This window comes from Bidens hawaiensis, unplaced genomic scaffold, assembly GCF_021521415.1.
Source record: "Bidens hawaiensis isolate Kalapana, Puna unplaced genomic scaffold, B.hawaiensis_p1.1 tig00015249_1, whole genome shotgun sequence".
Classification (NCBI taxonomy): Eukaryota; Viridiplantae; Streptophyta; class Magnoliopsida; order Asterales; family Asteraceae; genus Bidens; species Bidens hawaiensis.
In genome coordinates this window covers 397,398-419,689 of record NW_027492358.1, presented here as the reverse complement: position 1 = coordinate 419,689, position 22,292 = coordinate 397,398, and the positions used below count along the sequence as shown (strand labels likewise).

At 33.9% G+C, this 22,292-nt stretch overlaps 2 protein-coding genes across 2 annotated transcripts; one reads left to right on the top strand and one right to left on the bottom strand.

The window, feature by feature from the left end:
• Positions 1 to 1,209: 1,209 nt before the first annotated feature.
• On the bottom strand, positions 1,210 to 5,930 carry LOC143548785 (serine/threonine-protein kinase STN8, chloroplastic-like). The gene is made up of 4 exons (XM_077039873.1): positions 5,250 to 5,930; positions 4,544 to 4,717; positions 3,405 to 3,809; positions 1,210 to 1,657 (listed from the first exon to the last, which is right to left on the bottom strand). The coding sequence occupies exons 1-4, from the start codon at positions 5,808 to 5,810 to the stop codon at positions 1,310 to 1,312; spliced, it is 1,488 nt and encodes a 495-aa protein (XP_076895988.1). The 5' UTR covers positions 5,811 to 5,930; the 3' UTR covers positions 1,210 to 1,309.
• A 1,044-nt stretch (positions 5,931 to 6,974) lies between these two features.
• LOC143548761 (uncharacterized) lies at positions 6,975 to 11,714 on the top strand. Its single transcript, XM_077039847.1, has 8 exons — positions 6,975 to 7,442; positions 8,096 to 8,171; positions 8,259 to 8,338; positions 8,527 to 8,570; position 8,731; positions 9,189 to 9,278; positions 9,925 to 10,026; positions 11,481 to 11,714. Exons 1-8 carry the CDS (start codon positions 6,978 to 6,980, stop codon positions 11,664 to 11,666), a joined length of 1,044 nt encoding a protein of 347 aa, XP_076895962.1. The 5' UTR covers positions 6,975 to 6,977; the 3' UTR covers positions 11,667 to 11,714.
• Positions 11,715 to 22,292: the final 10,578 nt, after the last annotated feature.

The window sequence follows — 22,292 nt, the reverse complement described above, 5'->3', positions numbered from 1 at the left end:
GAATCTTAAGGGTATATTGGTAATTTCAACTTTTAAGTGGATGGAAGTTTAATAGCATGGACTTATCCGGTTCATTTTTTGAACCACGGGGATTCAACAAGTTCAGTTTTTTTGTCGGGGACTCAATGTGACTCCGCTTTTAGACCACAGGGACGTAAACAATAATTTTCTCAATTTAATATTACAATATTATTTACGTAAGTAAAGTGTAATTTTATGATTTAGTAATGCAAATTTTTAAATGAAAGTGTAATCGTGTGATAAGTATTATCAAGCATCGGTGTGAATAACCGATAATTCGAGGGGATACGTAATATTAATTTTTAGCCGGTTAAAGTAGAGGTGCACAAATCGGGGTTTTTAAATACCCGGGTTCGGGTATAGAATCGGGTTCGGGTATGACCGGGTACGGGTATGATCGGGTATTGGTAGTATTCGGGTCGGGTTCGGGTAGGGTGTTGTCTCTAAAAACCATATCCTATGCATCGGGTTCGGGTCGGGGAAATCACTAGGTATTTTAAAACCGGGTATTTGAATACCCTATTATCGGGTATTGAAAAAACCCTATTTACGGGTTTTTTTCCGGTATTTTTTTGGTATAGATTGAATTTTTTTAAAAGTTTACACTTTTTAGGGGTATTATTCGGGTATTTTTAAGGTATTTTTCGGGTATACATCGGGTATTTGAAATACCCGGTTTCGGGTATTGGAAAACCCCGGTTTCGGGTTCGGGTATTACCGGGTACAAATTGGGTTTTCGAGTATTACCGGGTACAAATCGGGTTCGGTTTGGGTTTTAGTGCCAAAATGCATACCCTATCCGTACCCTACGGGTAGCGTCGGGTACGGGTTCGGGTATAAAAAACCCGGGTATTAGAAAAACCGGTTCCGGGTATTTATTTCGGGTCCGGTTCCGGGTTCGGGTTTTTTGTGCACCTCTGGGTTAAAGTTTGTAATGTTTGTTTTTGGGCCCATTCCACAATAATTCTTATTTTATTTTCTTATCTTATAATCTCGTGATTTGATGTGCGGAGATCTGAAAATAGTTCAACCGAGCAAACCAATAAAAAAACATAATACCAAGAATCATCGCTACACATAATGTTATCTACATTTATTTAGTGTAACATGTTATTGTTATTATAAGTAACTAACTTACCTTACAAAATTCAAATGTAAAGAGTAAATTTGCTATTTTTAGCCTTCAGATAGCAGAATTAAATAATATAAACAAACAATGAAATCATACAATTATGTCACAGAACCAATGTTTGACCTTTTAGTCAACCCACCTCTCCATTTTGACTTTCTACTTTGACAAGCTCAATTTCGAAAGAACCGAAGCCGCTTGATCCCCACCCAGCAAGAAATACGGGTGCCTTAACGCATCTGAAGCTGATAACCGACCCCTACGCAACGAACCCCGTTCTGAAATAAGCTTTGTCGCTAGATCCCACCCTCTACCCGAATCCAAATCAAGAACACTTGTGTCTGGTCTCGATCGGGTTTTTTCCCGCCACTTTTTTAAATCATAATTAACGGCTTTTAACTCAAGATTGAAGTTTTTTAAGGCTGCCGAAGACCTTAATGACGGTACAGCCATTTGCATGAGGACTATCCCAGCAGAATACATGTCGAATAAATCGGGACTGTTTAACTGCAAGAATGATAAATAAATTGTTTTCAAAGGGAATATCTCATAGAATAGTAACAAACTTTCAAAAGTGTTCCAATTAGGTCACTCATGCATATTTTTCTCAAATCGGGTCACTAAATCTTCAAATCGAGCCTCACCGATTTTTTTGTTTGTTAAGAAAGAAATGGAGGATAAGATGTGGGGGTCGGAATTTGCAATATAGGTTGTTATATTTTTTAAAAATTAAAAAACGTTAATTATATTAAAAATCAAAAATAAATCCATGCCGCCACTCAACGTCAACATCAAAAAAAAGATAAAAAGATTTTCTATGTGAAACAAAAAATAAAAGCGTTAAAAAACATGTTAAAACTTTTAATTTAATAAAATATGAAAGTTGAGTGACGTAATTGAAACACTTTTTAAAGTTGAGTGACCTAATTGGAACACTTTTGAAACTTGGTTACTATTCTATGAAATTGCCCCTTCAAATAATAAAGTTTAGATATTGAAAGATAAGAAAGGCTAAATTTATATATAAATGAAAATACATGATTTTTTAAATAGTTATGGAAACCAAACTATGGGTGTAAACAAGCCGAGCTTGAGTTCGTCTAAGCTCGAGCTCGGCTTGTTTATTTACTAAGTATTTATAAACATTTATAATTATATAACAAGGGGTGGCAATTTCCAATACAATCCGAACACGTCACGGAAATAATCAAGTTTTGGGGTTGCATATCTGGCCCGTTTAAAAAACGGTTAGTGCCCGAGCTGACCTGTTTGATTCTGTTTAATTAAAAGAGTTGTGTTCAGGTTAACCTGTTTAACTCGTTTAGTTAAACATGTCTATCCGCCAACATATTTAGACAAACAGGTTGACCCACTACCCCTCCCCTCCTCTTTGCGCAACCCACCACTCGATTAACACATTTACAACTTGGTTATCCCCTGCCAAAACCCATTTGACAGATTTAGTTAAACGAGTCGTGTTCGGGTTAACTTGTTTAACCTGTTTACTTAAACAGGTTGATCTGTTAACCAATATATGCCCTGTTTGACCCTTTTTTTTTTTACAACCCACCGACTCTATTAACACATTTACAATTCAGTTATCACCCGCCAACCCGCTTTACATGTTTAGATAAACGAGTTAAATGGGCCGTGTTCGGGTTACATGATTATAAGCGAGTGCAGGTTAGGGTTGAAACAAATAATAATATGGGCCGTGTTTGGGTTGACCTATTTAATTAAATGGGTCGTGTTTTGGTTGACCTATTTAATTAAACGGGTCTTCTTCAGGTTAACCTGTAAACCCGTTAAGTTTAACATGTCACCTGCCAACCTGTTTAGTTAAACAGAAACAGGCTGACCCATTAACCCATTTATGACCTATTTACAACTTGGTTATCATCCACCAACCCGTTTGATACATTTAGATAACTGAGTTAAACAAGTCGTGCTCAGGTTACACGATTTTAAGTGGGTGCGGGTTAGGGTTCATGTTTTTTACACAAATAATAATAGAGGCCGTGTTCCGATTGACCTATTTAATTAAATGGGTTGACCCACTAGCCCATTTATGACCTGTTTAACCCTTTCTTTTACAACCCACCATCTCGATTAACACGTTTACAACTTGATTATCACCCGCCAGCCCTTTAGACACGTTTAGGTAAATGAGTTAAACGGCGGTGTTCTTGTTAAACCCGCCAACCCGCACCTGTCAATCCATCAAAGATTTATAAAAATATACATAATATATTACCTGCCAAAGAATTGGAGAAAGAAGAGCTGCAACGGGTTCTGGAGGCGGGGATGGTGTTTCTTCGGGCAGAACATAAAGCTCGGGCGGGCAATAATCCGGGTCAAGAAGACCCTTGTTTGGCACATAGTTTTTTCCTATCCTTAAATCAGTTGCTGCGCCAAAATCGATAAGCTTGATTCGCCCCTTTTTGGTTACAACTAAATTGGCAGGCTTTATATCGCGGTGCACAATACCAGTGTCGTGTATTTTCTTGAGTGATGATATTATTTGTCTCATTATCTGTTTGATTATTAACGCGTTTCGTTGTATAGATTTGAGCCCTTCTAATACGCGTCCAAACATGAGTGATTCCAAGTTTAATGGGAAAAATCTATCTTTCATGTAATCACCAAGGTCTCGGTCCCCCTGCGTTTGATTCGCATAACATTTTATATTAGTCATGACTCATGAGTATACCAGTAAATTTGTAACTGATACCAATGGGGTATTTGGATTTTGGATTTTGGATTTGTGTTTTGAAAACTATCATCCAAAAATCCATATTTTGTGTATCTAAACATTTAGAAGTTGTTACAATGAGAGAATTTTGAAAAAATGTGATTATTTAAGAAATTAACAGATAGATAAAGGACAAAAGCAGATTTTGTTTATCCAAACATTAAAAATTGTACTTGTGGTGTTTGAACTTGTAATGATCAGATCTTTGAATGCTTGGTGAATTTGAACTTTTTTTAAAAATTTAAATAATTTGAAGTTGTATTTTAGTTGTTCGAAGTTGTAGCAATCATATGTTTGAATGCTCAAATTATTTTAAAAATAAGTTAAAAAACATTATAATCAGATAACTATTTTGAGTATTACTTCTCATCATATAAAAAAATTTGCTTATCATTATTCAATTATATAGTGATCATAGTAAAATTTTCAATTATCCATCTATATATTTTTAAATAAACCATAATTTGTCTAACATTCAAAAATCAAATTCCGATTATTGCAACTCCAAACTGTGTAAGAACATCCAAACACTAGTTTCTACTGCACACTAAAATAGTAAATTCATTTTCATAACTCACATCCAAACATCCCTAAGATATTAAATCTATGTGAATCTACTTGAATATGAAAATAACATTTACCTCAAATTTCCATACGAGCCATTTCTCACCCTTTGTGAATATTGAATTATTTTTATCAGAAATAAAGCTTCCAAGAAACTCAGCACATGTATCTGGAGCCGCACGTGACAATCTGTAGTTGAACCATTCTTCAAAATCGCCACATTCTATAGCACCTACCACTCCAATTTTTACCTGGTAAATTACAAAGTATCATTACGATTATGATTTTGGTAAACTGGATTTTAGTAATACCGACACATTGGCTGATAATAATCTATACATGCGGTTTGACCAGTGGCAATCGTAACATCAACTTCGGTTATCATACACAATCTCACTGTAATGGAGAAATAACTCTGCCTGCCCTTGATGACGTGGTATATGACGTATTAGTAGGGGCAGACATAATTACTTTTTCGTTAAACTGAGTTGACAATGAAATAAAAATTGCAAGTGGTTACGGGTCAAATTGCGAATATGGACCATTATTATTATCTAGTAATGGATCATATTTTAAATTAATTTACCTATGATTTTCAAGAAATTATCTTATTACAACTAATATATGATTTTCAACAATTTCGTAACTCCTAACTTTCGTTAAAGAGACTACCTTGACAACGAAAATGAAAGTTACGAGTGTAAACACCGCCCAAATTGCAACTACGATAACTATCGACTAACGGATCATAATTCAAATGAACAAAATCACCAAACTTTTCACCTGTTTAAGGATGACTTTCTCCTTAAACCTTGGATCTTTCTCCAGCTGCTTTCTCCTACTCCCGGAATTCCTAACCCGCTCCTCGACCGACATATTCTTGGGCACCACGACACCCGAATACACCACCCCAAACGACCCTTCTCCGAGCTTATCCCCAACCAAAAAATCGGAAGTCTTGAGATTCCTTCTCCCAGACAAACCGTCGAACACCTTCTGTACAGGGGCCAAAAGATAGGCATCAATGGCGCCAATCAAAACCCCAGGGCGAGCAGTGAGGTACACCCACACCAACCCAGCAAACACAAACACGCCCCACTTCTCACTCTCGGGGAAGCTCTCGGTAACCCGTTGGAACTGATCGTAGCCGGATTTAAAAACCGGGTATTGGTCCAAATGGAGGGTGTTTTCGAGCAAGTCGTCGGAGAATTCGTTGAATGAGACGCTGATTTTTGACGGGTTTCGTTTGAATTGAGGGATAAGTGAAGTGGGTTTTGAAGGGGAGAAGACGGGATTGAGTTTGAGAATGGTGGAAGAGAGCATGGTGGTAGTGGTTGTAGCCATTGATGAATGATTTTGGGTGGGTTTGTGTTATGGGTTTATCCATTTAGGCGGGATTTGTGTGGAGACTGAGGAAACAACGTTTCGTTTGTTTGGTCCTTTTTTTCATTTTCAATCAGAAACATAATTATGTGAAAAGCTTGGATTGTTAGCAAATGCAGGGTCTATTTTGTAATTGTATTTGTTACCCGCACGTTGCAGTGCTAATTATTTGGGTATGTATAAAAATATCATATTTTTGTGTTGCTTTTTATTAGCTATTACATTTATATTTTGATTACATAGCGTTGGATGCATTTTATTTTTTACAATTTTCGTGTATAAAATATCATTTTTATATGTTGATATTAGGTATTACATTCAAAGCTTGTCATATACGTATAATTACGTCGGAAAGTTTTTCTAAAACATTTTCATGAGTTTCTAAATGGTTAGTTTTCGGTAGATTAAAAGAGTTGTATTGTTGTTTATTGGGCTAATTGTCTTAGATATATATGCTCCATATATAAATCAAAAATAAAACCTGGAAATATATAGTTTTAATATAACCAAATGTTTGTCCAAACGTGTTCTTTTATGTGTGTGACACTTGTGTTGCGACGGATAAATTAATTATGGATAAATTGATATTGATATGAAGTATGATTATTTTTTCTAATACAAAAACTGTGATTAAATAAATTATACTAAATCAAATATTTATATACTTATTCCTGACATAAGTGCTTAACGACTTGTTAGATGTAACATAGGTGCTTAACGATGTGTTTTACACTAACACGTCGCTAGAGACGCATTACGTTAACATGCCAGAGACCGTACGTTAGAAAATGAAATGCGTCGCCGGCGATGCATTACATTACGGTAACACATTGCCGTCCGCGGGAACATGGTTGTCGGATTTGGCAGCCAAACGTTGACGATGAGATATTGAACAGCCATAACTCGGGAACGAGGAGATATGGTGTTTAACACATCAGGAACAATGTGTTTCCGGCCACGTGTCTTGTTATGATTGGTTTGTTAATTTATTAACAGGACAACCTTATACATCACCGCCATGACACTATAGAAGAGAGAGTAAAGCTAAAAATACTATTTTGAGGAATAAGTTTGCCATTATAAAAACTACTTAAGGTGTCTGTATGAACCGGATTCTGTAAACAATCAATGAACATGTGTGATAGCATTTGTAGTTCATCGTCTTCTTCTTACTACAGCTTCAGATTTCCACCTGCTTCAATCCACCACATAATAATCACCCCCTTTCCACCTTCATTCTTCAGAAATAAACCCCATAAATCTAAATATAATTTCTCCTTAAAAACCGGTCACAATCCAAACCCAGATCACCGCCATCAATTTATCGACGAATTGAAGTTCAAAGAACAAGAACCCACCGAAACCCACTTCGAATTCGACGACAATTTGATGGAAAATGAAGAAGAAGAAGAGGATTTGGTCAAAATTAAGGAAGATTCTGATATGAAATTAGATGTTAATAATCAAGTAATTATTAGGAAGAAAGGGAAAGAATTGATGAAAAGATCAAATGTGATTGCTAAGCAAGTCATCACCGTTCAGTCTGCTCTTTCTCTGGGCTTTGTTTCTCAGCTCTGGGTCGATACCAACACTGTCAGTCACTTCTAATCTCACTACTTTCTTCTATTCTATTACGTTGTAGTCTTTGAATTCTGTTTTAAACAGATTATATCCAAACCTTGCTCAAACTGTTTATATCTAATACCAACATATGCATAACTTATCAAATGTTTACTTAATAGGTTTATATGTAATACCCTTTGTTTGCCTCTACATAGACGCGACTCTCGGCTTTTGGGACCAGGCGAATCTTGTAAAACCAAGCTATTATCGTTAGTTTTTTGTACGAGTGGGTCGGGTTGGGTCAGAACCAGTTAGGGTCAAAATTGGTCAGATACAAAAACGGTTGTTTCGGTTCTGGATGGAACGGGTTCAGGTCGAAAAACTTTTTTGCAATGAAACAAATGATAATTGTACTTCTAATTAATTTTCGAATATTATCCACTAATCACAAATATTAGGCAAATCTTGTAGGACCAAATTAGTATCACTATTTTATCCTAGCACTAGTTTACTATTATCTTTATTAGTACTTTTGTAGGTTTGTTACTCTGTTTATCTAGATTAAGAGTCCGTTACAATCTCGATGCTTTTGTTGATTTGTTCATGATGTCATATACCTTTTTTATTATTATGTTTTTTTTTTGTTATAATAATTAATAAGTGATAAATATTCAACTTCTTAGTGGATGGTAGTCATTGTAGAAGTGAGACCAAACCTACTATCTGGAGAGCAAGAAATGTTCTTTTTAGAGGATATAAGGCAGATTAGAGGGCTCTCTTTTTCTATGGTAAAAATGGTCATGCTTCGAAATCCTAGAAGGGTTAAATATGTAATTATGCTTTGACCGCAGGTTGGCGATGTTGTGCTCGTTGAGGATGAGACTGTGATGGATAAAGAGTTTAAATTGGTTGGATTAGAAACGCTGGTATGGAACAGTCAACCTCACCTTTTTTGAAATAAGATTAATTAAATCATTCTATTAGCGTGTAAAATCGGACACTGTGTTAAACCTTATAATATAAAGAGGCAACAAATTTAAATATATTGGTGTCAAGTTTGTAATAACATGATTGTTGATTATATTTATATATTTTTATTTGTTTTCTTTCTTAGGTAGGATATAGTGTAGTGACACCAGGGCGACGAGATATTGGAAAGTTATTTTTTTAAATCCCAATTAGCATCTTTAATTGTTAGATTAATTCCTTCATGGTAATGATTTAGAAAGTGATTTGCAATTATTTTTATGTTCAGAATCAGATATTTAGTTTTAACAGTCAGATAATCAGATATTTATTTGTTTCACAATTTTTTTAGAGTAAATTACATTTGTCGTCCTTTAGTTATATATTAAATTTAACTTTTCCCCCTAAAACTAAGGAAATAACAGAAATCATGCTTTATGTTTGTATATTGCAACAGTTTACATTCTTTCCGATATTGGGCGTTGATTTTTTTTGTTAAGCGTACGTGGCACGTGAGGGTTGTTGACTTTATAGAAAATTAACGCCTGTTACAGGAAATGACGTAAACTGTTACAATATACAAACATAAAGTATGATTTCTGTTATCTTCTTAGCTTAATGACAGCAGTCTGCCTTCTGGTTCAATGACATGTGGGCGATGGTTAAGGCTTGGGATTTATTTCAAGTTCGAAACCTGACTCAAGGGGGTTTGTATTAAAACAATTTTCCAAGTTTTGTTAAAAGTTGTTGAAAAGGTAAATCACTCTCTTCAATAGCTCAATAATAATATCTGATTTCTTGTGTTTTTAGGTGCGCGGGTATACTTTTAATATAAACTCAGGGGCAATAGAATCTTTAGAGCTCGATTCATTTGGAATATCTATTATTCCATCAAGTTTGGTAAGTATATTTAAATTTATTTAATTTATGGCAATTTCATCCCATATACCCATAAATGGGTCGCTATGGGTTATGTTTATCTCAAATGGGTCATATGAGTTAAGTTCAAAGATTTAACTAATAACAAACCGAGTCAAATAACTGGTTGAAAGTAATTAAAGTGTACTCAAATGCACAAAACCTCATAAATCGCTTTATAAATTATAAGAAGAAGTCACTTTATTTTTGTAATCATATTAGGGCTGTTCAAGTTGCATTAACCAGACCGAACCGGGCATGACCCGACCCGACCCGATTCATATGTACAATTTACAAAAATAACACATTAATTAATTACTTAAGGAACATGGGGTAGTTTGACAACTTAGTGAAACGTGCTACTTTTTTGAACTGGTGATAATACTAATGCTGAAATTTTTATTTAAAATTAATTTCTAATATCGATTTAACTATTAAAGTTATTAAATCTTTCTGAGGTATCCCTTCTACTAAATTATGTGACATTTATCCAATTAAATTGGATTAAAAAGTGTTTACGGGTCGGCCCAATCTGACCTCACTGTTTGGCCCACTACCCAACCCGTCTGACCCGCCCGTTTCTCCACAACTAGCGTTGTGTTTTAAACGAGAATGTAACTCATTACAGGTGAGCACATATGCATTGTTGGTGGAAGATGTGCTGGAAGTTGTATCTGATACAGTTGTTGTGCATGATGCTGCAGCCTCACGTATACAACGGTTAACTAAAGTAAGTAACACTATAAATGCTTTTTTATGATTGTTATACTAGAGGAAGTTATTTCGACCCGTTCACTTATAAATGGGTCAAATAGGTCAAGCTAATGGATTTTAGTTAACTAAAAGCAACTTTATTTATAATCATTATTGGCAAATTATTAATTCATAAATTTCAGATATTTTTTTTTTAAACCTGTTCATTCAAAACAACTTATTTCACTCACCAATAGGAGTGTGAACAAGTGGAGCAAAGTCCAAGCTCCCTTAAGCTCAAGCGCGAATCGTTTGAAATAAGAGAGCTGAAGCTTGACCTTGTCTCATTTTTTATTTATTAAATATTTATTATTCTATTTATCTACATATATAATACCTTATATACATATTTATATTTGATAGTTATACTTTTATATCTATATATCTTTTTTTACATATATATAATAATATTTATTATGTTAATTTTATATTATTATATAATAACATTATTATATTTATATAAATAGTAGGCTTGCAGGCCTAAGTTCGGTGTGTGAAGCCCAGCTTGAACTCAGCTTGTTTGTTTGTTTATTTAATAAAATATTTAGTGTTTCAGTAATATATATCGGTAATTACTTATACATACATATTTTTACAATTATACTTTTATATTAATATATTATTTAGCTACTTTTATCCTAAGTTTATATATAATAATATTTATGTAATTATATATTTATTATATAAAAATTGTTATATTTATATAAATAGTTGGCTTGCATTTGCTTAATTTTAACAGGATCAAATACATTTTATTCTTAACATGAAAAAAACAGTGAGAACCAATTTGCTGTTATCATTAGGTTTATTTTTATAGATGTTTGCTATTATTTTTTGTTCGTACTTGCTAATTTTCGATTATAAGATGTTATAAGTATTTGTTGATTTATATTTTGTTGTTATTATAAGATTTTTTCTTTTGCTGTTTTAAGTATTTGCTGGTTTATGTTGTTATTTTGTTCTTGATTTTTGATTCTTTTGTTGTAATTTTTAGGTTTTTTTCTTTGTTATTATAAATCATTGTTTATGTAGATTGGTATTGTAGTTGATATTGTTTCTTACGTTCTCATTTTTTTATAAATTAGTATTATTTCCTACGATCTCATGTTAAGATTAAAATGTACATGAGCCTTCCCCTATATATAATAATATTTATTAAGTGAGCCCGAGACTCCCGACCTTCAGTTTAGGCTAGAGTTCAGGTTCGAGCTTGTTTAAGCTTGACTCAACTCATGCTCTTAGTGAGCCAAGGTTAAACAAGCTCGATTCAACTATTATTTTTATATAAATAGTTGGACCGTGCGCAGCTTGGCTTGTTTACAACCATGTTCCACAAACAACGAGATAGACAAGTGGGAGGGATACAATCTTGGGTGCCAATTCTTCGTAACAAATAATATACTGACATGAAAATCTTGTGGATAAATTTAGGGTTTCTGGGATGCCCAAAGAACGAATTACTCTATGGATGATCTTGATTATTATTCCGACCTTGAAGAACGATCTGAATACCGAAAGGGAAGAAGAAAAAGGCCTGGACCCGGGAACCCAAGACCCAGGGAAAAAACCATTGACAACACTCAAGAAGACTGGGATCTTCCTATGGATTATCTTTGACATTTTGTGTGGCTAACGGTCAACTGTGTTTAAAAAGTCAAAATGTATTTTAATTAAGACCACAGGTTGACTTTTTAAAATAAGCCGCAAACGCAACTGAAAACAAGGTTTGTAAGAATAAATATATTTTATATATTTATTTATATGGCAATCATTATCATTTATATAATAATAGATCAAAATAATTGATTATACCTTATTATATATTAGCTTGGTAATTGTTGATGGGCCATATTACTCTTAATAGCTAATAAAGGGTTTCCCCTTGGGTGTATATATAGAGAGAATAAATTAACATCATAACCTAATCTCACACACATAAGTAAATCATGTGTCTCCTCTCTCTTCAAAACCGGGTTCTTCTCAAGAACCCTAATCATCCTTAACTATACATCCTAAAGGGGAACTCGATCAAGATGACAAGCATGGTCGACTACATCATACCCTGCTGCGGTTACTACTCTTCATGTTGTAACATGTTCATAGGTTTAATATTTGTCATGTTTTATATTACTTACATGAAGAACTGATCAACATGTGGCATCAGAGTGATGTTGATTAATCAGTTCTTCATGTTTTCTGTAAATCTGGAATTGAATCAGAAGACATGGACTAAAACTTGAAAAACCCTAATTTTTGTAGGTTTCTTTTTTTCATGTTCTATTACGAAAACAATACATGAAACTGTTTAAAATCGCTAAAATTCATATTTAGTAAACTCTAATATTTTTGAAATCTGTTAATTTCATGTTTAAAGATTTCGATTCCAAGTTTTTTTTATGTTTAATTGTTAAAATTCTGGATGATGTTCTTCGTGTTCATCATTATTATCGAAAATTATACATATGTTGGTTCAAAATCTAGATTAAAATTTGTTAATGATTATTTAGGGAAATATTTTTTCAAATCTTGGATAACTTAGAAGTTTTAATATTTTCTTAAAAGATTTGAATACCCTTAAAATAGGAAACAAATATAATTGTTAATCATTAAAAAGATTTGAACCAAATCTTATCATTATTAATTTAGTTAATAAAGATCATGGGTTAAGGGCTTAAACCAGTTTACGGGTTCACGGGCTATTTAAAAATCATGTATTATGGGCTTAAAATAGCTTATGTGTTCTAAGAGTGTATGAGTTTCTAAAATGGTTTGGGGTCATAACCCATAAACCCGAAAACTCACTAATGCCGGAACATTTTCCATAAAACTCCATAAAATCATGCAAACACCCAAATACTGAAATACCCACTAAAAGCCGGAAACTGGCAATTCTCGGGAACCCAAAATTTCCGAGAACAAATTCCGCAAAATAAGGTCCTACCCTAAACATTTTCCGCTATTAACTAATTAAATGTTTTGTAAACCTTAAATATTATAAAGTTTTACAAAACATAAAGGCTTAACTTGAATGAACTTTTGATGTAACACTTCTGCCCAAAGGTGATGAGTTACATTTACCCTATCGTTCAAGTATAACTGAAAAGCTTTTGTTAGTTTTGCCTAACATGATACAAATGTCTCACTTCTGCCCAAAGGTGATTTTTTACATTTTTATTTAGCAAAACTAGCCCGTGCATAATTAAAATAATTGTCTCACTTCTGTCCAAAGGTGATGTGTTACAATTGTTTTGCACATATACTTAAATAAATTTTAATTCTGCCCAAAGGTGATTTATTTTTTGTTTAAGTAGAACTATTAATTATAGTCTATTAGTTTGATGTTAATAATAGACATATCACATCTTCAATAAAATATAGTGATCCTCATATTAATGATCCTTCATTAATCTAATGATCATAAACTTTAATCTATATTATTTTAATATCCCATAATATTACTCACTATATTTTCTTCCATAAATAACGATCTCATCCAAATCATCCACTCTAATCTTAAAATACAATTGAATTTTGTCTCATAAAGAGTTTTAATAACATTTACCTCTTCTCAATTTTAATTATTCATTAAGACATGATATGGCTATCCTATTGCTCTTTCTAATAACAATCATTATATTAAAAACTAGAGCATAACAAATGGGATGCGTCAATCATAATGTCTCTTATAATAATGATAATCAATAATTTATTTAAATAAATGCTATCACTAGAGTTATTCTTGATTTAGTTTTTCCTAAGACTAATCAAAATAACTCATAGGATGCATGCATTCTTTCTTGAAAATTCTAACTATAAGGTTAAATGGCATTACCGAATACATCATAATGTAAAATACCATGACCCATAAAATTAAGGGCTTACACATGGAAATAAATACATTTTTTTAGTACATTACATACTAAAATTTCCAGCTGTACAATTTGGTGCCTTACGAATCAACTATAACACTCAGAAGTACCAAAGGAAAATGAGTGTGTTGATCAGCAACATATGTGCATGAAAAGAAATGTCTAGTGCTAGAAATAAGATGTTATTCAACTCACTACCACTAAAACCTAAAAGAGGATAATTCTAAGGTTCATAGACAAAATACAAGTATTACTTCCAGCTTTAGGTTTCTTAAGGAGAAGTCCCATTGCAAAAATATGCCATTAGATTAGGCATAGGCATTACAAGACTATCCATAATTCAAAAGAACAACTGACTAAAATTGATAGTTGTATAATAATGATATATAAGTCTGCTAATCCTAATATTCCCATTAACACATGATTTGTTGAGTCTAGTTCTATATGTTTACCCGAAATCAACAAATTACTAACATGAGTGTTAGTGACAAATTTAAATGTTAAGGTTATTAGAACCATGATAAACTGTCTTTTAATTACACTTTATGATACCTTAAATATTCTGAAGATTAATCAGAATTTAGTATCAATACTTAAGTTACATTATGACAGTTTTAAGGTTTGCATAGCCAACATAAAGTCACTATTACCTTAAACTCTTATATTATTTGTTATCAATATCTGGATTGAAACATTTATAAAATAGAACTAGATGATAATGTATACTTTCACAACTTTTGTTATAATGCAAATAAAAACTTAACGAAAGACAAATGAGACCTATAATATTCATCTGTTAAAACCAAATTTCATGAGAAATCATGACATGATTGATGAGGGTGATTTTTCATATAATCTCATTCTTAGTGATTTTAAATCATATGTTAAATGCCCTAAACATTACTTGGCTTAAGGAATAAGTATGGGTCCACCATAAGTTATATTTCACTGACATTCGTGAAACTTATTCAAACGGAATATTCAGACATAATTCTTTTATCATTTAAAATGCTATTTACTTGTATCTAATCAGTATTCTATGGTCCGCGGTCTTAAAGAGATCCGTTCATATATACTTAATACGATTTCTTCTAAATATGTCCTTTAAGTTTATTATGACATCTGGACGTTAATGGAATCAAATCAAGTCTAACATATATATAACAGATTCCCACGTCATGTACATCATTGAAACTTCTCTTGTATTTTTCCTAGAGATATTAAAGATCAGTGGAAGCCTCAAGTGTCTCAATCATAACTTACAAGATTTGCAAGAGGTGGGGGAGTGAAAACTTGATATTATCTCAAATACACCTCTTGTACAAGACACTGCTCCATCATAACACTATTCCGTCAAAACTTATCTCTTTAGAATTTACTACTACTCTTACAAAAGTTTCATTGTTGCTTAACGTGGACAAATTCAGATTTCTTACTAAATTAATCCTCACCAAGAGAAACTGCAACAACTTATATTATTAACTTGTTTCTCTGTTAGAATCTATTGGTCTTTAAATATTGACCCTAAGTATGCTAATTTCCTAAAGGTTTCTAAGGTCAGTGGGAGCAGTAAAGTCTTTATAATGACTTGTTAGAAGTACAAGAGGCGGGGGAATAGAGATATTAAATTTTACTCCAATTACACCTCTTGTACACCATACTGCGCCAAATCTTACACACTTAGAATCCTGAAAATGATAGCAACCTGACTAAGAGCTAATCCATAAAACTGAGACTTTTAAAATTACCCAATAATCAACTTAGGAGGCCATCTAAGTTTAAAAACCTACTAAATTTGATGCTTATGTAACCTCCCTAACTAAAGTTGAATTGGATGTTGGAAAGTTTAATGATCATACCCCTTATAATTAAACCATTATCATCTATCATAATTGACTCCATAAGTCGCTAACGTTTTGAGATTTGGTTGAATCACCTAAAGGTGTTCATAACTAAACTAAATCCTAACACAAACGTTAAGACACTAAGAAGCATAATTGATTATTAAAGGTTAGATTCAAAAGGGAATAAATCATCAAAGAATCTTATAACCTATATTATAAAACATTTCTTTGAGGATCATCACTGTTCAAGTAGCTTATAATAGTTAAAGAACTACGTTAGAAGAACATTAAAACAACTTTCCCTAGTAACTGACTTACATATCTACATGCTCATAAAACAACCTAAATGTTATAAACTGAAGGTTAATGAAAATTTAGTCTATAAGTCAATAAAATCCATATATGGGTTAATGCAAACATCAAAATTTGATGAAATATTTATACAATTATTTTCATCAAAAACCAAGTGGATTAATGTACATACCTCAAGATGAGTGGGAGCAACTAAAAACAAACTTGTCCTTATATAGATGACATTCTTCTGACAAGAATATGTTACATAAGTCAAAACATTGTTCACACACTTTGATATGAAATATCTCAAAGATATCCATTACATAATAGATATCATAACATTCTGAGATAGACCCAAAGGGACATTAGTTTTGTTCTATAAGTATTATCTTAAATGGGTCCTTACACATGTAACAAACAATATTGCTCTATTTAGAGGATAATAGGATCATTGAGATTATTACCTATAACATCCCAAAATTTCCATAATAATATTTTAATACATTATTTGTTTTAACGGAAGAGAGTTTACCCGAGTTAGTAAATAATAAATAGAGAGATAAGTAGGCTATTAAATTGTAACAGCCCAGCTACCACCGCACCATAATATTGTCCGCTTTGGCCGGGACGTACCACCGTCGCCTCACGGATTTGCTTTTGGTTGCCCAGGTGGTCACCCATCCTCATACTTCTCCCACCTGAGCACGCTTAACTGTGGAATTATCCTCTCGTCCACTACCATTAAGCGCCCAAAACGCGTTATGATGGGGAAGGTATCCACCTCCTTATAAAGAAGGCTTAGTTCTCCTTCCTAACCGATGTGGGATGTCACAATCCTGTAACATCCTACTTTTTACAAAGAATCAATAAAATAAATTTCGTTTATTTTATAATGTATCATGTATCGGTTTAAAATAAATAAACTAATAGAAGGTGGGCTTGGACTTTAGAAGATGGAATAAGAAATGGAATGGGCCTTAGGTCCATGGGCTTAAGGGAGTATAAATACCCCTTAAACCCTAAACCTTTCCACTTTTATCCATCTCTACACCCTAGCCTACACCATCAAAAACACACACAAACCCGAACCAAGATCCGAAGGCGAAAACCCGAGCTTGTTGGTGCTAGATCGTTGTGAAGAACCAAAACAACATCAAAGACCCGCTCGTGTTCGTAGTTTGACTTGTTTAAGGTACGTTTATATTTAGAAATCGTTCATATAGGTTCAGTTTGATTAGGGAAATCATAGATCTGTGTTAGTTTGTTATAAACGAATCCGAAACAACAAATCTTATGGAATTTGATTAATATTTGATGGGTTAATTGTTAACCTAAAGAAACCCATATATGTGTGCCCAAATCGCACCCTGTAAACGTGAATGTTTGGCCTATTGGACATCTAGGGTTTGTAGGCGCTATGATTCCGAGTTCATTGATACCCAAATCGTGGTATTTCGTTGAGAAATGAAGGTTTAATTGTAGATCTGATATATGTTAATTGATTCGTGTTCTTGGTAATTTTGACTTTGACTCTAAGTCAAAGCCTGATTAAGAACAGGGATGATTCGTTAAGATTGATACAATTCGTCATGTTCGGGTAGCGAATTAGCTCACCCGGTTCGCTACATCAAGTTAACGAGGTAGACTAACGAACTAGGATGGTGAACCAGGTAACGAATCAGGTGATTCGTTACTCACCAGTTCGCTAAGATCCAATAACGAATTAGAACACGAATCGAGTCATGTGCAGATAACGAATTGGAATAGCGAATCAGAGGATAAGATGACGAATTAAGATAACGAATTAAGGAAGAAAACATAACGAATCATATTAATAACGAATTAGAGAACAAATTGAGCTTAATTCGTTATAGAAAATGAGTAGCGAATTAGAAAATAAATTAAAATCCTAATGGAAAATGTGTTAAGACACTTAATGAAAATAAAATTTTTCCAAGCTGACCTGGCAGCTTAACCCCAGCCAGGGGCTCTGCCCTTGGACCCCGCTAGGGGCTGCCGCCCCTAGAACCCCGCTGCCAGGGGTGCTACCCCCGGACCCCCGTTCGTTGTGGGTTATTTAAATATAGAAATACGATATGAGTAGTAATAGTTAATTGATACATGTATATTATACAGTTAGCCGTGCACAGCTCAAGAAAAAGGGATTACGATTAACGGTGAACGTAACCGCATTCAGGTGAGTTTCTAGCCCCATTCCTTGTTAGGTTTTCGGGGCTGTGTGCATACTCGATGTGATTGTTAATACATTTATCTTAAGTGATAAGTGTATGTCTTATGTGATTGAACTGAGAGAAAGAGTTCTCTTAGAGTCTCACTTGAATATTGAACTAGATTTTGGACGTAAGAACGTTGCAGCTTTAACTCGCTGTTTCCAGTTAGATCCAAGGAAACCAAATTCCTGAGGTGTGAGATGTGTTTTGGGACCTCCCCACTGAAGAAAGAATGTGACAGGTTTAGAGCTGCTAACTGCGAGAGTCGTCCTATTACAGATGGAATTTTAGAATACCGGAAATCGTTATCTGCAAGGTTTAGTGTATGAAGGTGAATGAGGTTCAAGATACTGTTGTTGGAGGAGACGGGGCCAGAGAGAAAGCTACTGCTCAAGTCGAGCCCGATCACATGACCGAACCTGCACTCAACCCCATTCCATAAGCAGCAATTTGTTGCACCGTCTGATACGTTGAGGTTCCATGACGCAACCTTTGGATAAGCATGAGGATGAGAGGAAGAAGAATTTTCAATAGACATGCTCTCTTTGAATTGGAACAGAAGAGAGCACTCATCAGCAAGACTCAACAAAGAAAACTTTTTGGCCAGGGCAGATTTAAGAACATGTAATGCCAGTATCAGCAACAACACATGAAAAGATTTTGCCATGATGTTTAAGAAACAAGTTAAGTTTACGTAGATGAAGAATATTATGGGCTCCTTATATATATATATATATATATATATATATATATATATATATATATATATAATCTAATCAACTTTATGATTGCTAGACAGGATGGCAGTTGGTTGAATTTAATTCTTGAATTCAAGTATGGATAACAATCGGTATCCTATTTGTCAAATAATATATACACAGGGGCCACAATAAATTTATGGCACAATAATATAAGAGAATGCTTACCAACAAACTCAAGAAAAAAAGAAGACTCAGCTACTTGATCCAAAGGATCAACCGTTTTTATTATAAGCCGTTAAATGAATTCTTGACTCAATTAAAAACCATCAAACCCATGCTTATCCTGACACTATCCCAAATTCAAACCAAACTTGCCAACTTAATTAATTAACTCCAACTATCTTGAATCTGTCCCATTCACAGCTGTTTCTGATACAGTGTATCGTGACCGTCATTCAGTTGAAAGCAGCCTTTTGTGACTGATTTACGATTGAAACTGCATAAAAAAGAGCCTGTGGCAAATCTGATTTTGCGACTGGTGAATATTTGGGTTGCAATTTTTGTTACTGATTTGAGAACACTGTTTAGTAGCAATCTGCAACCGCTTTCTAAATTCTAATCGGTTCATTTTGCATTATTCATATTTCATCTTACTCCAGCTTGTAGTGATGATGAAGAAAACTTTGGATCACAGCATTCTTTTAAAACCATAGAAGTTATGTGTGCACAAACTGTTGGAAATGAGATTCAGAATCCTACCGGCGGTGATATTCTAGAAGTAAAGAACAAGCTGTTGACAATAAAACTAATCAATTGCAAGATTCGTAAAAGAATCGAGGTTTTGGTGATAAATTTGTGAAGAACAGAAGCAAGATTCGTGTAAGTCAACTGTTCCAGAAAGTCAACTTGTTAACTTTCATCAAATTGTTATTCAAATTATGTTTAATGATGGTCATTCGGATCGATGTGGAATGGTTGACCTACACGAACCTTGAGTAGACATAAAAGATACGTTTTAATGAAATAGGGAAATCTTAAAAAGTTAATGACATAATAATCAAATAATGTAATTACAAATTACTCTATGATATAATTACATAATTACACTACTTGTATATATAATTACTCTAACTGATTCTCACAATTAACATGTTAATTTCATTTGTACGTTAACTTTCCCTATGATGTATATAGCAAATAATCAAAATGGTGGGTGCATGGATTGTCTTTGGAATGAAAAGTCAGAGAGGATATGTATATATATATTTTTAACAACAAAATTTCATCTTTACCTTTTACTTAAAACTCACATTTATAAGAGAGACATCATATCACTAGACCAATAGGGCAAAAAGAGGATATTAAATAAGGGGAAAATTCCCATAATAGCCCATTTAAAAATGTGTTTCCAAAATTATCCTCAATAATTCAAGTTTCCAACTTTGTCTCTTTGTTATCTCGTCGCCGACGACATGATAACGAACACCGAAGATGCGTTACTGAAACAAATAGGATAACGACATGTGGTCGGAATCTGGCCGGAATAGGTCGTCGACGATGCGTTAGTGGATAACGCATCGCTGCTACCCTACGTTACGTTAGCAACATAACGCATCGTTGCTACCCTACGTTACGTATAACATAGGGTTGACGATGCGTTACGTTGCTAACGTAGGGTAGCGGTGATGTGTTATGTTGTTGCTACCTTGTTATGATAACACAACGGTTCCACGATGCGTTAGTGATAACGCATCGCTGCTACCCTACGTTAGCAACATAACGCATCGCCGCTACCCTACGTTGGCAACATAACGCATAGCCGCTACCCTACGTAAGCAACATAACGCATCGTCAACACAGATTCCGGCTACGTGTCGTCATCCTATTTGTTTTAGTAACGCATCGTCGGTGATCGCTATCATGTCGTCGCGACGAGATACCAAAGGGACAAAGTTAGAAACTTAAATTAGTGGGGATAAACTTGAAAATACATTCTATGAATGGGTCATTTTGGGAATTTTCCCTTAAATAAGGGAGTGTATTACCTAGCATTAATCAAGTCTAACTGTTGGTTAAAGAAATTCAATTTAAAAAGTAATGTGAACCCAAAAACTCATATTTGAACATTTTTTTAACCTGAAAAAAAAATTGTGAAACTTGGTTTTTTTCATGGTGATAGTATACTTTCAGATTTGGCATAAACTTTTAACAATAGAACAATTAAAGTCAAGTATCTATATTTGTGATCGAATTAAAAATGTCGTAAATTCCAGCGGCATTTTGCCACAAAAGTTAGCATACTAACTTTTACAAATCGCGACTCACATTTCAAGTATAGTATTTTACGTTTTATCATGTTTAGCGACTGTTTTGTGACAGTATTGACTAGCTTAAAGGTGGTTGTTACAACTCATTGTGATTTTGGTCATATATTGGCAAACTTCAGTCACAAGTACTAATTGCATAGCAACGGGTGTGGTTACAACTCTTTGCTATTGGACACATTTAAGACCGCAAGGAAATTCTGTACCAAGTCTTGAGGTATCATTCCAGAGAGCTTGTTACTAGACATATCTAGGGATTCTAGATACGAGATTCCCCATGGATGGTGGGATAATAAATGAAAGTTAATTATTCGACAAGTTGAGAAACTTAAGACGACTGAGTGCCTTAATAGACTCTGGAATATTCCCACTGTACATGTTACTTGAGAGATCAACTGCAATAAAGGTAACTTATGATCTTCACATACTCCGTGTTAACACCTTTGGTAGTCGTCTGAACGGTGAACCAATATTCTCCCCACATGTATGTTTCCAATATATATGTTGCAAATGCCTCGGTCTCCTTCAATGATGACCGGTCCTGGAAATGAATACTGATATGGCAAACTCCTAGAAATAAAATTGGTTGAGAGGTCAATGATGCGGAATTTTGGGAACTTGACTATGATTGTACTTGGTAATTGTATAATACCATTAAGTTTGTGAACCTCGGAATGAGAATACAGCTCTAAAGTGCTCCTAACCAGAAGAGGAACGTACTCTCTATAAAGTCGTATTCAAGATCTAGGTACCCTCTCCAATCTAATGACACTTAAATCAATCATCTAAATCTTATTTTTATTGGTGAATATGTTGGGAATCGTTTCTTGTAAATTATTGCTTCTAAGTTTTAATGCTTCCAAAGAATTGCTTAGTTTCTCCAAGCATGGTGGAATCGAGCGAGTTAAGTTGTTGAAAGACAAATCAAGCAACTTATACAAGAGGTAAGATCAAATACAAATCAAGTTTTATGTAAAAAC